Source organism: Sorex fumeus, unplaced genomic scaffold, assembly GCF_029834395.1.
Source record: "Sorex fumeus unplaced genomic scaffold, SorFum_2.1 ptg000041l, whole genome shotgun sequence".
In the NCBI taxonomy this organism is placed as follows: domain Eukaryota; kingdom Metazoa; phylum Chordata; class Mammalia; order Eulipotyphla; family Soricidae; genus Sorex; species Sorex fumeus.
This window is the reverse complement of record NW_026606098.1, coordinates 2,847,115-2,864,792: the sequence shown is the minus strand read 5'-3', so window position 1 is coordinate 2,864,792 and position 17,678 is coordinate 2,847,115. Positions and strand designations below refer to the sequence as shown.

At 53.5% G+C, this 17,678-nt stretch overlaps 1 protein-coding gene across 1 annotated transcript; it reads left to right on the top strand.

The window, feature by feature from the left end:
- Positions 1-8,111: 8,111 nt before the first annotated feature.
- Positions 8,112-17,055, top strand: PSMG1 (proteasome assembly chaperone 1). Its single transcript, XM_056119539.1, has 7 exons — positions 8,112-8,277; positions 9,365-9,471; positions 10,697-10,848; positions 12,432-12,494; positions 14,268-14,466; positions 15,668-15,804; positions 16,969-17,055. Exons 1-7 carry the CDS (start codon positions 8,144-8,146, stop codon positions 17,041-17,043), a joined length of 867 nt encoding a protein of 288 aa, XP_055975514.1. The 5' UTR covers positions 8,112-8,143; the 3' UTR covers positions 17,044-17,055.
- Positions 17,056-17,678: the final 623 nt, after the last annotated feature.

The following is a 17,678-nucleotide window of genomic DNA, read 5'->3' as shown; positions in this document are numbered from 1 at the left end:
TGCTAGGAGTAAGCCTCAAACGTGGCTAGGAGAAGCACTGTTGGGTGTGGGCGTCCATAGTACCTTTAAGCTGAAGTGACAGGGTGCTTCTGATACTTGTTTTTAAAACAGGTCTCTGGCTGGTAACCGCAACTCTGCCATCCAGAGATTTCCCCGCACGTCCTGTCTTAATTGGCTCCCTCTGCAGACGGGGTTACGGGTGGTACTGGCAGCCCAGGACACCTGGACTCACCCAGGACTGCGGCTGTGTGAGCAGATTGAAAGTCCAGCATTTACCCCTTCAACCTTACCGTGCCTGCTTGTAGTTTGCGAGGCTCAGAGGAGACCATGTAGCAGATAAGTCTCAAGATCTCAAGAATTCCTCACGCCTTTCATCAGATTTGAAGAAATTCGCAGCAGCCACTGTAAATCTTGTGAGAGCCAAGACCTTAAGCCAGTGAACAGTTGTGTAGGCATAAGAGCAAACAGGAGAGGAGGTAGACGCGGCGAAGGGTTTGTGGCACCCAGCACCGAATGTATCCAAGGCCCCAGAGATAGCAGAGGAGGACCGAGGAGCAGAGGAAGCACAGAGCTGTGACCCGCCAGTGTGCTGGAGAAAGTCTAGGCATTGTCTCAAGAGGGGACATTAATTTTGGCATCTGGCAGCCTTCCGGAGACTTCAGGGAGGCAGGAGTGTTTTTGATAGATGCCGGTTTGGAGCGGATGTGGAAGTGGTTTTTTTTTTTTTGATGTGGAGTTTTTTATTGTCAGGAAAGGGTGGCTCAAGGCAAAATAGGCTCCATCAGAGGCAGCTCCATGGGAGGCAACTCCACAGGAGGCTAGCAGGTGGGCAGCTTTCCCTTCCCACAGGCTAGGCTTACTCAAGCAGCAGCAACTGGGAACCTCGGGGCTGAGGTAGGTCAGCGTATTTTTTTCAGTTTAGACCTCTTTCCGTTCATAAACTTCCCTTTATATGGAAGTAAAGTCTTCTCTAGCAATGGTGTGAGATTTACTTTGGATTTAGGAAAATAATTTTGAGTCAGGATGATCGTAATTGGAACAGAAACCACACACTAGAGAGAACTGCTTTCAGAACTTCCTGCCCTAGATGCGCTTCTGGGAGCCCTAATGCCTGCCCTGTGACATCACCTAGGCAGGCCGGCCGACCATGAGGGTCTTCCTGATAAGTTGCTTCAGACCTAAGAGGGGAATCCTTTCTAGGAAAGCACTAGTTTCCTCACCCGCTCTGCTCCAATACATGCCTGACCATTGGGGCAGTGGGCGCCTGGGTATCCTGACTGGGTAGTATTAAATGACACTGACAGATACGGGGTTAGCGTGGTAATCTCTGTCATTCTTGAGCTTGAACCCTGAATTATCTTGTATATATTTCTAAATAAAAAACTGTAGTTTTCTCAAAAAATAAAGCACTTTATAGCGTACCAAATTCCCAGTAATAAAATTAACCCTGTTTTCCATGTATGGAGAAGTAGTGTTTTTAACTCCTCACTCATCCTTGGCCGTTATCTCTGAAATTCCCCTGTGTGGTCTCAAGACTGTAGAGATGCAGTCTCCTGGCACTGCTGTGGATAGTGATTCACTCCCATTGACTTCCTGCTCGGCGCACACAAGAAGCTCAAATTTTCTTCAAGAATTTTCAAACTAAACTTGTCTCCTTATTTTTGTTGTTGTTGTTGTTGTTGTTGGGTCATACCCGGCGATGCACTCCTGGCTTTTGCTCTCAGGAATTACTCCTGGCGGTGCTCGGGGGACCATATGGGATACAGGGAATCGAACTTGGGTCGGCCGCATGCAAGGCAAACACCCTACCCGCTGTACTATCACTCCAGCCCCGATGTCCCCTTATTTTGGATTACTAATAAGCATTTACTAAAATGCTTTAAACTCTGATTTTCTCTCAGCTTGTCAATGTAGATGCTTGTCACCAACAATAAACACTATCCCACAGACACTTTTAATCGTGACAGGAATTTTATCTATACCATTCAGCTGGAATGAGTTGTCTACGTAACATTTTTTTCAGTATGTTTTCAAAATGATGTTTGGCACTAGCACGGAAAATTTCACCGGTATTGCTGCCTATTTAAAGAGATTTTTCTTTTATCTGGTTGCATTTTTCTGCTTTTACCTGATTTAACGTGCTAAGGATAAAAATTAGGGTTTCTCTGCAAACACTAGTTCATAACTACAAGTTCTGGAGAGAACATTCTTTGAGGTGGTAGGACCGCCACCCTCGATGACCACCTGCCCCCTGCTTGTCCCCAACTCCATGTCCAGGAGACCGGGCTGGGGGCAGCTGCTCTCTCCCTGGGGACATCTCCCTGGGAGAAGGGCTGGAGTGTCAGCCGCTGGGCACGGCAGCTCCTGTCTTCGGGGCTGTTTTAGCGAAGTAGGTTCTAAGCCCCAGGGTGCGGACAGGGGATCCCAGCAGATCTGAAATGAGCTGTACCCCACCCACCCCCAATACTGGAGGACTTTCCTCAGAGGCCAGAAGCTCCTCCCCACAGCTGTGTCCTTGAGCAAGACATCAGGCTGTGACAGGGCTAACGTCTGCATTCACAGAAGCCAGTGGTTTGGAGGCGCCCTCAGGGCGATGGCGTTGGTTACCACAGTGCCCAGTCACGCTCTTTCTGGTGTGACTGAGAGAAGTATAGTTTGATTCCTTCCCATGTGAGAACTGGTCTCCAGTGATGTGCTGCTGGCCGCCCACTGCCCAGAGGCTGCAACCTGAGGTGGGCCTAGACTAGACTGCTGACGGAGGTCTGGAAGCTATTGGCGGCCTCCGATTCCTCCCTCCCCAGAAGAGCACTGTGCCTCGGACACTAGCGAGAGCGAAACAGATCTGAGCCCACCTTGGGGGGTGGATGCAGCTCACTAGGGCCAGCCTCCCATGGCTCCCACCTCCCTCCAGAACCAGCCTGGGTTGCCCCTGCTGGGTGCCTTACAGGAAGCCCTCCCTGGCCTTCAGGCCAATTTGGGTTTCTAGAATGTTCTTGGGTACCCTCATTTTTTTTTTTAACATACAGACACAAGTGTAATTTGTTTCAGAATCTTTAGAATCTGATTCTTTGTGTTTGCCACGTGCCTAGCGCAAAATGAGGAAAATAATTGCTATGTAAGATGCTCAAATAACGGGAACAAAATAGGTTTAGAAACTGCATTTCACTTATCAAGCCCATCAGTATATGCCAGTTACTAGTTTAATGACTGCTGTTGGGCCTTCCCAGGACCCTCGTGGAGGCAAGGGCGGTTGTGTGGATGCCAGGCTGGCATGACCTAGTTTTTGTTCTCGAGGGGTTCCTGCACAGCCCTGGGACACAGAAGGCTGGGGGCCGCCAGGGGTCCAGGAAGGTTACTGCAGAAATACGGAACGTTTCTGTGGGCGCCAGACCACGAAGTACTGGGGTTTCACTCAGGGCCACCGCAGGTGGTGCTTTGGGGTAGTAAGTGGACACGGAAGCTGGGTTCAACCCGGCACGTGCTCTCCTGAACCCCTGCCGATCCATTTAATATAGAGTTCAAGGCAGAGGACTGGAATGATAAAATGGAAACCTCCATTTGGTTCTATTCTTAAAACTCAGGTTTTTGCAAGTGCTTTTAGACCAGTGACTTTAGGAGCTCAAGAGATGGATCCATTCTTGGAGTCTGCTGCTGTGGTGAGCAGCCTTACAGTAAGTTACCGGGAAGGCTCAGACCGTTAAGGTCGGGGAGAGACCGGATCATGCAGTGTAATTGATGTTGCTCATGCCTGGCTTGAAATTTAGCAATGTGAGTAGTTACCAAAATTTGTTGTTGGGGGTGATGTCTTGTTAAGGAATGTAAATCCTAAAATCTCGTGTTCCCAGAGCTTTTGCGCTTCCATGAGCTTCTACTCATTTTTCAGAGTCTGTTCCTGGAGATAGAGACCCCGGGACAAAAGTGACGGGGTATGGGGGCACAATTCTGCGGCTGCAGCCCAGGTCCCGAGCAAAACCCCCAGAAGCACAAATGGTACTCAGGAAAGTACTACTGCTGCCAGTAGAATAAACCTAACAAGAAACTTAAAGGGAATGATGGGAAGACCAGAGACTGCCTGGATTAGGAAGAGGAGCGGGAATAACTATCCCAGGGGAAGGAAAAATGACAGAGGGTGACCCAACCATGAACTCAGAAAGCGAAAAGAGGTAGATGATGTTCATGGCAAAGTAGGTTTTTTTTTTTTTTTGGCCTTTTGGGTCATACCTGGCGGTGCACAGTGGTTACTCCTGGTTCTGTAACTCAGGAATGACTCCTGGTGGTGCTCAGGGACCATGTGGGATGTTGGGGGTCGAAACCAGGTTGACTGTGTGCAAGGCAAACGCCCTCTCCTCTCCTCGTTCCGGCCCCCAAAGTAGGTTTTTATTTATTTATTTATTTATTTATTTATTTATTTAAGGCAGGTTCAGATCCTGGAAAGAAAAACAACAGCAAGTGAAACATGTAGAAGTGGAAGTGAAAAAAAAAAAAACCAGTCAGGGTCGTGAGCTAACAGGCAGTTACCATTCTGCTCTTAAGGCTCCAGTTACTCCTTGGTCGGCACCTTCTGAGGGGTTTCCTAAGAATCACCCAGAGGGCGGGAGCCGGGATAAAGTCCCACAGAGGGCTGGAGTCTGTAGCGGGAGTGGTGGGCAGAAGAGACCAAGGGCCTGTCCTAAGACCACAGTCGTTCTTTGAGAGGAACAGGCCTGGAAGAAATCTCTAGAATCGCCAAGAGGAAGCGGATAGGGCATGTGGCACCAACTTCAGGGACTGAAGAATCTCAAAAGCCTCAATCTGCGCCTCATTTTAAGAGTCAAGAGCTAATTTTAACAACTCATAGCATCACTGTTACAGTGTAATTACCGAAATTAAAAAAAATTAAGCACATAAGGGTCAAGAGGAAGTACAATTAAGCCTGACTCTTGAGTGAACAAAATCCAGTCCCTAGATTCAGTGACAAAGGTCAGACAAATTAGCAGGGCAGGGAGTGACCATGGAACAAAGGAACAAAGCAGTTGGGGGGAAATTTCATTCATAATTTTGTAAAACTGGAATTCTTGATGATTGTGTGATCTGACTAATTCAGGGAATATATATTTTTCTAAGAAAGTGATGAAAGTTTTATGATTCTCACAATGTCTATGACTCATTTTTTATTTTTCATGTGGTAGCATTTATAGAGATGTCAAAATGGTATGTTCTGGTGAGGCAGGTCTTAATTTAAATAAAAATTAATTGTATAAAGCCAAAGTCGTATTTTTAGATGATGCTGTGGCATCCCCAGCATTTCTCTTCAGCACCTCCACAGAGATTTGTGAACATTTTGAAGAGGTTTATTAGACTCTAACAAATGTGAATGATGGCATGTCCGACCTCTTCCACTGAGGCCAAGGCTGGGATTAGGGAACATCTCAATTCTTCCAAGAATCACTTTGCAATGAGGTCTGATTCCTAATTTGGTGTTTGGTGAAATTAAGACCAACAGATTAATTGAATCGATCGTCAAATACTTTCAATATATTTCCAGTCACATGCTGTCACAAAAATGAATTGTTAGAAACAAGTTTTTCCATTGGAAAATAACTGTGAATATTATATATGATTTGCATGTGTAAATATGAAAAAGTTAAATATGAAAACCTAGTAATTTCTATCTTTTTGATAAAGAATGTTATGCATATTTTTGGGTTACACAGATGCACCAAGTATCTATGGAAAAACTTATGATTGCATGTCTGCTTTTAAAAAGGCTTGTTTTTTTTTCTACAGAATATTTGATAGCCTGTATTTATGGTACAGTTTCTTCTGAAAAACTGGTACTAGTTTCGTATACTAGTATGCTGAGAAAGGGAAGACTTAATAAAACCATTTTTTGGTGCCTGGGGTTTGATTTTAATCTCTAATGAAATGTTTGAAACTATGTGCAGTGTCACATTTACCCTTAATTTCACAGATATTTCTTACTGGGTATGTTACATCCTCAACAAATATCATAAAATGAAAATAGCCTCAGTTAAGATTATTTTATGCAAACTTTTCAGAAAATTTCAATGTAATGAATTCATTTTGAATTTGCTGTGGTTGGATTTGTCAATACTTAGATTGTATTTCTCTTCCATAATGAAATCCCTTTTCAGATTTGGTATTTGAATATATAGTTGCATTTTTAAAAGTGCTTGGCCTAAATTTATTTTACCTGCATGAAATAAGCAATTGCTTAAAACTCAGTATTCCTGTAAAACTCTCCCTTGAAAATGGAAAGAATTTAAATCAAATGTATTCTCCTTACTCCACTTATAATTTTAATCAACTTTCCAGAATTGATTTTTTTCATATTGTAATTGTGAAATCAATTATGAGCAGATTTCTGGTAAATATGGTAATTTATTTTATTGAACAAAGGGGTTGTGACAAAATGAAACCCAAGCAACGTTTTTATTCTGCCATTCATTCTATAAAATTAACCCCAGAGTCAGTTTTCAGAGATCGCATGATTAACTTTGTTTATTCTCGTTAACTAACAAGTTCCAAAGTTTGCTAAAATTTCATTGGGTAACAATTTGGTCTTGTTCATACAAATGATCGAATCTTGCTTAAAACCTGAGCTTTTATTTTGCGGTGATGTATAAAGTGATCAATAATGGTTTTGTGTAATGCTGCTGTTTTTGATAATTTTTTCATATCTTAAAACAGGTTGTTTCTTGCAACTTAATGAGACTTTAAAAAAAAAATCCAAGAGACTCCCTAACCCCAAATTAGTACTTAACTGAGACTATGCCTTGGCAGGGTCCCAAAATGCAAGCTAAGACGGTTATTTCCAGCACAGTGGAATCTAGGTAAATGGGTTTTAACTATGTCCCTTTTGCTCCCGCTTGAAATAGAGCTCCGTGAATATCTAAAAGAGAAACAGTTTTTAAAGAAGACCAAACAGCCCAGCAATTTTTCAAATAAAGTTTAAAACACATTTTTTTTGTATTAAAAGTATTCAAGTTTCATTTCATTGTCTCATTACTACTTTGGACAAACTTGCAGGCTATCGAATGTAGCCTGCCCACAGGGCAGAGTCTGGCAAACTCCCCGAGGAGTACCAAATATGCCAGATACCAGTAACAATGATGGGTCTCATTCTCCTAAAGAGCCTTGAATATAATCTCAGGGCTAGGATGAAAGAGACGTTACTGGGGCCTGCTCCAGGCAATCGACGAATAACAGGATGATGAAATGAAATGAAAAAAAAAATGAAAAGTATTCAAGTTTAAAAAAAAAAGCCATTTTTGCATGCTCCCACAGTCCTCAGATCCTCTTGGCGATCACCTGCTACTGCAGGGGCAGTTCTCCAGGTCCGGGGACAGGGTCCAGGCCTGAGCATCCTTGAGGACTCGCTGCTTCCTCCTCCCCGCGGTCCCACTCCACCTGGGGCGGTCGCGCTGGGAAGAAAGGGCGCCCCCTCCCGGTCCTAACGGAGCCTGCAAACGCGAACCGAGCGGAGGCCGCTAGGGCTCTGGCACGCCCACTCACGTCCGTTACCTGCGGAACAGGAGGCCCCGCCCCGTGTCCAGGGGCCCCCGCCTCCAACTTCGCCTCTTGCTTCTCTAGGCCCGCGGTCCTCCAGTCACTATTTCCCGAGTGAGAAAGCGATCCCGAGTTTGCGGAATCGCCCGGACCTTAGCGCAAGCGCAGAGGAGACGGGGGCGTGGCTCCCGGTGCTGGGGGGGCGGGGCCATACTTGGCGCTGATTGGGCGAGGTACTGTGAGGGGCGTGACGCATGAGCGGGGGCCGGAAGAGACACGGCGGGGCCGTGGCTCCCGGGTCTAGGGGCGGGGCCGTGCTGGGCGATGATTGGGCGAGGCAGAGCGAGGGGCGTGACGCATGCGCGGGGCGGAAGAGGCACGGCGGGGGCGTGGCTCCCGGGTCTAGGGGCGGGGCCATGCTGGGTGCTGATTGGGCGAGGTAGAGCGAGGGGCGTGACGCGTGCGCGGGGCGGGGGGCGGAAAAGACACGGCGGGGGGCGTGGCTGCCGGGTCTCGGGGCGGGGCCTAGCTGGGCGCTGATTGAGCGAGATGGGGCCGGGAGGCGGGGCCTGGGCGGGCGCCTGCGCAGTCGGCCGACGCCGCCGTTGGGCCGGCCGAGGGGGGCTGGGAGGCCATGGCGGCCACGTTCTTCGGGGAGGTGGTGTGGTCGCGATGCCGGGCCGGCACGGAGGACGAGGAGGAGGAGGAGGACGAGCGGCGGGAGACGCCCGAGGACCGGGAGGTCCGGCGGCAGCGCGCGCGGGAGAGGTGAGGCCGGGGCGCCGGAGCCCCGGGCGCCCACGCGGGACGCTCCTCCCCGCGGCTCCGGGGTCTGGGGGGGGAGTTGCTGTTGGGGGCGGGGGTGCCCACACCCGGCGCGGCTCTGGCCCGGCCCGCACTCTGCGCCCAGGGATCCTCCTGACGCTCCGCCTCGCCCCGGGCCCTCGGGGGCGCCTTTAGTTTATAGTCTCCTGTCACGGTGCCGCATCCTGACGCGAGGGACGCGCCGCCCGCGGGCCGTCGCGCCCGGCCAGCACGCGCCCCGTCGCGCCCCGACCCCCTCCCCGCGCCCCGACCCCCTCCCCGCGACCCGTCCCCCTCCCCGCGACCCGTCCCCCTCCTCCGCCCCGTCCCCGCGACCCGTCCCCCGCCGCGTCCCGAACCCCCGCGCCCCGACCCCTTCCCCGCTCCCAGTCCCCTCCCCGTGTCACCCCGCGTCCCAACCCCCCCGCGTCCCGTACCCCCCTGCGCCACATCCCTCCCCCCGCGCCCCGACCCCCTACCCCGCCCCTCCGCGCCCCGTCTCTCCCCACGCCGCGTCCCGACCCCCCCCCGCGTCCTGTCTCACCCTCCCCACGCCCCACCCCCTCCGCGCCCCGTCCCTCACCCCGCGCCCTGACCCCCTCGCCCCGTCTCCCCCCCACGCTCCCCGTCCCCTCCCCACGTCGCTCCCCCCTCCGCGTCCCGTCTCAACCCCCCCCCCCCCCCCCCCGCCGCGTCCCGACCCCCTCCCCGCGCCCCGCAGGCCTGACCTCCCGCGGGCTCTTCATCCTGGTGTCTGCCCGCAGTGCCCGTGACCCTGGCTTGGGCCCACGCTCCCCGCGCGGGCGTGGCGCGTTTGGGGTCTGGGTGCCCTGTACACGGACCGGCCACTGGGGTGCTGCCCGCAGCTTGCTCTGCCGGGTCTAAGCCCTCAGGAGGGCTTTCCTGCACACGGTGCCTCCCTCCTTCAGGCCCTGATGCTGGCAGGGGACCGTCCTGTGTCAGGGTCTGGCAGGGTCAAGGCAGCATCCTGGCTTGGACACTTGGGCCCCATGTGTCGTCTTCATTTCCCTCTCCTCCGGTCTTGCCCTAGGGAGGTGAGGCTTTTTCGAAGGCAGACGAAGACCGCTTGGGATGTTTCTCTGCTGGAAAAGTATCCCTGCTCCAAGTTCATCATCGCCATCGGGAACAACGCTGTGGGTGAGTGGGCACAGAGCCCTCAGCTTACTTATTTCCCCCTAAAAGATTTCAGGGGGTCGTATGGCCAGTGGGGCGCTTGCCTTGCCGGTGGCTGACCCGGGCCCATCCCCGGAACCCCCCCCCCCCATGGTCCTCTGAGCACCATCAGGAGTGATCCCTGGGCAGTCAGGGGTAAGCCCTGAGCACTGGCAGTTGTGAACCAGCCCTCTTTCCCTGGCCCACCCCCCTAAAGGTATCGCTGTGTCACCAGTGAGGGGGTGTATTTGTTGTAGGTGTAGAACATGATGATCTTAGTATTTGTTCCTGCTGTGGAGTGATCCCAGTAGGTCTAGTTAACATCCAAGCCATGTGCCTAGTTAGAAGAAATTGAGGGTTTTTTTTTCTTTTCTTTTTGGGTCACACCCAGCGATGCTCAGGTATCACTCTTGGTGGTGCTTGGAGGACCGTATGGGATGCTGGGAATCGAACCCAGGTCAGCCGCATTTAAGGCAAAACGCCTTACTAGCTCTGCTATTGCCCCACCCAGAAATTGAGTTTTGATGGTGACGACTTGATGCATCTGGGCCTTGGTGGCACCTGGTCATCCGCAAGAGCGCCTCTGGTAGTAGTCAGCCGCAGACCAGACACGAGGGCAGAGGGACTGGTGACTTGAAAAAAGGTTTTCCACGAGGATATGATGAGAACTCTGGAAAAAAAAAAAGACCCAATAATAACTGACACATTTGCGTCTAAGTTCCTGGGTCTTAACACGTCTCAGCCGTCTGAGGGTTAGGAGCAGTGGAGAACAGCACAGTGCGTACAGACAGCTGTGTAACTCGGGGAGGGTCAGGGTTGGGGGCATTTGGGAGCCCCCGGTTACAGCCCTCAGCCTCAGGGCTGAAGAGATGCTCAGTGGGCCCAGGGTGTGGGCACTTGCGGAGGACATCCAGGGTTGGTCCCTGGCACCATCTGATCCCCTGAGCACTGCTGGGGTGACCCACAACACAAGATGGCAAAGGAGCTTGCTTCCTGCACTGGTACCGTGGGCCTGGCCCTCGGCCTCTCGCTCCAGTGTCCTGCACTCTCGGGCTGGCCCCAGTGTTCGACTGCAGAGTGGCCGCATAAGGTGGCTGGTCGTGAGTGACCCCGGCGCTCTGAGATGCGAGAGGGCCGAGAGCTGATGCTGGTGGGGTAGAGAAAGCAGCTTTGAGAACCAGACACTGACTTCTGTGCATTGCTTCCGCAGCCTTTTTGTCGTCGTTTGTCATGAATTCGGGAGTCTGGGAAGAAGTTGGTTGTGCTAAACTGTGGAACGAATGGTGCCGGACCACAGACACGATCCATGTGTCTCCCGCCGAGGCGTTCTGCGTGTTCTACCATCACAAAGCCAATCCCTCGGTATGTGAGTGGGACCACCTTGATTCACGGGTTTGGGAAACCGTATGTGGGTACTAATGTGCACGGTATTAAAAGCAAACTGCAGGTGTTAGCTGTTCTCACCCAAAAATTATTTCAGCTGTGGCAGCTGTCGAATAGTTTTTTTTTGGGGGGGGGTGGGCAGTGCAGTTCCAGGCCGTGAACCTAGGCCCTCATGTTGGGCTCTGTGGTTCCATGACTGGCAGTGTCAGCTCTCTTCATGCAAACGTTTGTCCTCTGGGAGGAAGAGTGGGGTCTTTGCTTTCTTGTTGTTTATGTGGAATTAGCCCAGAGATTCAGTTAGTGGTGGGTTTTTTTTTTTCTCCATTTTGGGTCACACCCAGTGATGCTCAGGGGTTACTCCTGGATGTGCTTTCAGGAATTACTCCTGGCGGTGCTTAGGAGACCATATGGGATGCTGGGGATCGAACCCAGGTTTGTCGCATGCAAGGGAAACCGCCCTCCCTGCTGTGCTGTGGCTCCAGCCTCCTCAGTTAGTGTTTGATGAATAGGTGTGTCCTTGATGTAGTCTACAGGCAACTCTGGACAAAGCCGATTGGTCCTGATTTATTTTGGTTTTTTGGACCACACCCTGCAGTGCCCAGGGCATACTCCTGGCAGTGCCTGAGGGATTCTGTGTTGTTCAGGGGTTGAGAGGACTAGCTTGTTTCAGGGGAGGAGCCTGCTCATCCCAACATGCCTTATTCCAAAAAGGAAGGACCCAGCCTGGTAACACAACAACCCCGTGTCTGTAACCCGGAGCCCAGAGTTCAGACGCCAGATTTTCTTTTTTTTTTTGGGGGGGGGTCACACCCGGCGATGCTCAGGGGTTACTCCTGGCTCTGCACTCAGGAATTACTCCGGGTGGTGCTCGGGGGACTATATGGTATGCTGGGAATTGAACCTGGATTGACCGTGTGCAAGGCAAATGCCTTACCCGCTGTGCTATCGCTCCAGCCCCAAGACGGCAGATTTTTATGCCGAGTCTGTGTCTGTCGGAAATGAGGAGACTGATCCTCACTGCAACAGTGTCACTTGGAAGCAGAGAGCGAGTTGAATGTCCCTGTGACATCCCTTGGTTCTCTGTCTAGCTGCCCACTTTCCCGTCCCCTGGTGCTGCTCCGTGCAGTCACGTGTTGCCGGTCCTGACGGCCTTTCAGAAGATGGTGCGAACATCTCTGTGGAGGGATTCTCCCTGAGCCTCCGTCAGGGCTCTCTCCTTGGCCTTGCGGCCTTTGCGTCCTCTTGGGCCGTGGGGTCCGCTTTCTAAACCGAGGCCATCGTTGCTGGCGGCAGGGCAGGTTTCCCGATGCTTCCGGGGCTGGGACACCCCACGTTTGCAGTCTCTGCTCGGGGGCTGCAGGCTGGCCATGTTCCCCTTCCAACAGGGAAGTCCCCTGTGTGACTTTGTCTCCATTCCAACCGCCTGCCAGGTCTTCACCCGTGAAGGGGCCGGAATAATTTCAGGAGTGCAGGTGCCGTGGCACGGCGGCTGGAGCGTGATTTTAGGGCGGCCCACGGCAGGGCGTGTCACCGTGGCCTGGATGCTGGGCTTCTCGTTTCAGGTCGTCCTTTGCCAGTGCAGCTGCTACGTGGCCGATGACCAGCAGTACCAGTGGCTGGAGAAGGTAAGTGGGCCAGGTCCCCTCCTGGGGGACGGGGACCACGCTGCCCGCTCCTGGGGTCCACGGCCTCCTCCCTCCCACCAAGGCCCCGCAGTCTGCGCCCGAGTGGGCGGCACCTCAAGGCTTTCCCTGGAAGAAAAGTGAGCTCTGGTGAGGAGCCGCCCTGTGGGGTGCGGGGCGGTGGGCATGGGGACCCCCGCCCGGTGCTCTTAGGTGCCGAAGCTAAGGCGGTGGTACCCGCACAGGCCTAGGAGAGCGTGAGTGGCCTGCTTTTGTCAGGCTGCTGTTTGCCTGTTCTTTCGTTCTTACTCTCTGCTTTGGGGTCATATGCAGAGGTGCTCAGGACTCCCCCCCTGGCTCCATGCTCAGGGATCACTCCTGGCAGGACTCGGGGGGGCCCTGTGGGGTGCTGGGAGCAAACTCGGGTGGGTGGCATTGCAAGGCCAGTGTCCTCTGCACCGTCCTCCCACTCTCACCTTTAACTTATATTTTTAATTGATGTAGAATAACTGTCATGTCGCAAATACTAATCGTGTGTCAGGGAACAGGTGTTTTCTTCCACGTTGATGGTGACCCCCGACTCTTGGGCGCACTGAGCAGCGTGTGTGGGTGCCTGCCCGGACCCGGTGGCCTCTAGTCTGCGTGCAGAGCTGGGCTGGGCTGAGGTCTGCATTATTTGGAGCAATGGCAGGAAATCTTCAGTTCTGTTCCCATCTGAAATAGCTCTTTTTTCTCAGAGTTGTGTTGGGGCCACACCTGATGGTGTTGGGACTTGCTTTTGGCTCTGCGCAGGGATCACTCCTGCAGACTCGGGAGCTGGCCCGGGTCAGACATGACACTGAGACATGACACTGTGCAAGGCCAGCGCCCGGCCTGCCATATTGTCTCTTCGTGAAGTATTTTCAGAGAAGTGACCTAAAATCAGTCCTTTTTCTTTTCAAGAAATGTTTGTTTCCCCACCAGCTATTTTATTTTCTTTCCCCCAGCTTCATTGGCGACCAATGGACACCACTTTCTTTCTTTTTTTTCTCTTTTATTCTCTCTCTCTCTCCCCCTCCCCCTCCCTCCTTCTCTCTCCCCCCTTTCTCTGTCTCTCTCTTGCTCTCTCTTCTGGGCCTCATGGTCTGCAGTGTTGCGGTGCTGTTCCTGAGGTTATCATGTACATCCTTTTCCGTTCTCTCAGCACTCGAGTTCTTGCCAGTGATCGTTTCCATCTCTCAGTGTCATAGTGGTCCCTTCTCTGTCCTAACGCCCCTCTACACTCTTACTCAGGGCAGCTTCCAACCGTGGACCAATCCCCCTGGCCTCTCTCCCTCCGACTCTTTCACTCCACGCGACACTCTCCGTGTCTGTCCATGCAGAAGCCAATCTCATGGCCTCATTTTCCCTGGGGCACCTCTTCCTGTGTGTTCCAGGCACACAGCACCATCAGGGGCTCTGAGAGCTGGGAGGGTCCTGGGGAGTGGACGTGGCTCGCCCCCGTCCCCCACAAGGGCATTTCTAAGGGCGAGAGAGGTGCGGGGGTGGTCCCACGCCTGCTCCCATTGCTTGGGGTGCTGGCCCAAGTCAGACAGGGCACGTGACTCAGAGAAGGTTACCCAGCTAGAACTTTCTAGATGGAGTCCAGCTCGGACCTGGGTGAGAGGCGGCCAGGTGCAGGCCCTTTGCCCCTGGATGCTTGACCTGAGGTTCCGGCCCGGGAAGCGGCTGAGAGGAGTGTCTGTCCGGTCAGCCAGCGACGACGCGTCTCTGAAGTTGGACTTGATTTTCCATTAGGTCTTCGGCTCCTGCCCACGGAAGAACATGCAAGTGACTATTCTCACGTGTCGCCACGTCACGGACTATAAAAGCCCCGAGTCGACGGGCAGCCTGCCCTCACCGTTCCTGCGGGCCCTCAGGACACGGGACTACCGGGAGCCCCTGTGCTGTCCGCTGCTCGAGCAGCCCAACATCGCACATGACCTCCCCGCTGCAGGTGTGGGGTCCTGGGGGGGGGGTGGGGCGGGAGGGAGCCCCCGCACCTGCCCTCTGCCTGTCTGGGAAGTCCCAGTCTGCTCTCCTGAGGGCACAGAGGCGGGCTCGTGGGGCTGCACTTGCCCGCTGGCCAGTCAGCAAAGCCTCCCTTCAGGGGTTTGTTGAGGTGACGGCTGCAGCGCCATTCGCCAAACGTTCCAGCTTTGGCTGGCATCTCCCGCCAGTCCTGGCGCCCTGCCCTGGAGTGGGGAGTTGGTGGCGGCCGCTTAAGTGACCAGAACCGAGGTGCTGGAGATCGAGTCTCGGTTGTCACTCTCATCTCTCTCACTACATTAAACATTTCCTCCTGAGGGGCCGGAGCGATAGCACAGCGGAGAGGGCCTATGCCTGGCACATGGCTGACCTGGGTTTGATCCCTGGCATCCCGTATGGTCCCCTGAGCACCACCAAGAGTGACCCCCTGAGTGCAGAGCCAGGAGCACCTCTGATCACTGCAAGATGTGACCCCGAAAAAAACAAAATTTCTACCTGAGTGTATGAAAATCAGGTTGTTGCTTTTTAGTAATGGTCTACGGTAGTTGCTTGTTAATTATACATAGAGTAATAGGTTTGCTCCCCTTTGAATGTTGTTTACTAAGAAGTGCCGAAATATTTTACATTCATGTCTTTTCTTTTGTTTACTTTTATTGTAATTAGCAGAATTTTAATCTTGTTGCTATTTAAGATGTATCTGTGGGCTGGAACAGTTGTGTGGCTGTAGGGTATGTGCTTGCCTGCACATGGCCACACTGGGTTCAGTCCCTGGCACCACATATGTCCCCTGAGACTACCAGATGTGATGGCTGAACACTGCCAGTGTGCCCCAGAAACAAGAGAGAAAAAAAAATTCTGTCAGTGTGACGTTCAGAAAATGGAAAATGAATATATTTGCAAAAGCACAAGTGTTGCTTGAATTGACTTTGAGAGGTGGTAGACCGCTGGGCTGGGCCAATCCTAGCTGACCAGACCAGAGAGGCTGAGGGCCACCAACGAACCGTGCTGCTGACAGAGTCTCACTGACGCCCACTCTCTCCTGAGAGTCTCACTGATGCCCGCCCTCCCTGACGCACACCCTCGATGATGCCCTTTCTCGCCAACACCCGCCCTCCCCTCCCTCCCCCACACCTGCTCTCTCTGACGCTCGCTCTCCTTGTTTCGTGCAGTCCTGAGCCACTGCCAGGTGTGGGGGATCCCGGCTGTGCTATACCTGTGCTACACAGACGTGATGAAGCTGGACCCGGTGACAGCGGAGGCCTTCCAGCCCCTCCTGGAGTCCCGGAGCCTACGGGGTTTGGTGAAGGTGAGGTTGCAGCTCCTGTCGGCCTCTGTCCCCGCAAGGAGCCGTGGGGGCACAGGGTGGGGTCCCCGGGGCCGCAGAGAACGATGTTACCTGCCCACATTCCTGTGACAGGAGGAGCGTCACCGAGCAGGCCCGTGTGGGTCTAGTTTTTAGAACTGTTCATTTGCGGTACTTGGACCTGTGAAGGCCCTAGGATGAATCATACATGGGGCATGACCCCCCTTTAGCCGGGAGTGGGCTCTGGCCCCTGGGGACCCTTACAGCCCCTCAGTGTCAGCCCGTGACTCCTGCCAAAGCAATAGGACAGCGGCGGGGTGGGGTGGCGGTGGGGGGGGGGGGGGCTTGCCTTGCACACGGCCAAGCGGGCTCAATCCTCAGCGCCCGTGTGGCCCCCTGAGCACTGTGAGGACGGATTCCTGAGTGCAGAGCCGGGAGTCAGCCCTGAGCACGGCCAGCTGTGGTCCAAAGCAAAAAGATTTTCTCCTGTGAAGGGGAGAGGGTCTGACCTCGGACTCTCCGCTCTGCTTGTTCTAGAATGGACTTAGCTCAGTTCTCACGGTGACGGCGACTTCCTGGGCTTCATAGAGCGGCGGGCCGGAGGGCAGCAGGGGCATGGGTGGCCTCCCGGCCCCCTGGTCATTCCTGCTCTAGTGTTCCTTCAGCCCTGTGGGGCCCAGCGGGAGCAGCACGCACACGCGTGGCATCATACATGCTCGCCCCACACTCAGCGCTCTGTGCACATGCACGCACACACACACACACATGCACACACCTGATCCGTACATGTGCCCTTCCCCCCCCCCCCCCCCCCCAGGGCCTGCACCCTGCCGCGCTGTGTTCTGGGGGGAGTGGGCTGACACCTGCCGCCCAGCCAGGTCTGCTCTGAGTCAGGGTTGGGTGGGTGCGGCAGGTCGCTGGGGTCTCCTGGGGGAGTTCTGGGGTGCCTCTGCGTAGGGACCCCAGGGACTGGGCTGGGGCTGGATGGGCAGTTGTCCTCAGGTGCGCAGAGCCGCCAGGGTGGGGGAAACGAGCTGAGCACCAGGTATGGAGCCTGTGCTCGAAGGCGAGCAGCCCCACTAGCCCCGCCCAGCTAGTCCCTCCGGCCAGTGTGTGGATGGGGACTCAGGTCTCCGTCTCACCCATCCTTTTTCCCTCTTTTTCCAGAATGTTCCTCAGAGCAGAGAGATACTGAAGAAGCTGATAACGACGACTGAGGTTCAGAGTAACATCTACACGTGACTGCGGGGGTGGGGTCGGGAGGGCGGCCGTGCACTGGGCGGAGGGGGCTTTCTTTTCAAGGCGGGTATTTTGAGGTTGTGAAACAGGAATAAACTTAACGGTTTTTGTAGTTTTTGACTCTCTCTCTCTCTCTCTCTCTCTCTCTCTCTCTCTCTCTCTCTCTCTCTCTCTCCTCCCTCCTCTTCCCCCCCCCCCACCTTCCCCTCTCTCCTCCCCCTATTTAAGGCCAAATGTTTTTCTTTGTCCAGTAGGTGGTAGTATTAGGTATTTCATAATATAAAATTATATTGTACAATAATTGTAAGTATGTATAAAAAGGGGGTGCTGGGGCGAGACTCTAGTGCGTAGGATGTTTGCCCTGCCCGCAGCCGACCAGGTTCAGTCCCCGCTGTCCCCTATGGGCCCCTGAGTATAGCCAGGTGTGGCCCAAACCACCCTGTAAAATAAATGTATAAAACAGTTGTTCACTTTCACAAATAGGTCGTAAAAATAGGGCATAGTATAGTTGGTCGGGTTCAGAAATGCTGCAGATCTGGAAGCTGATGACCTTGGTGTGGCCTTGGTGGGCTGGCTTGTGGCCCCGGGCCCCTATGGCTACTCCTCCCTCCTCACCAGGTTTCTGGGTGGTGTGTAGG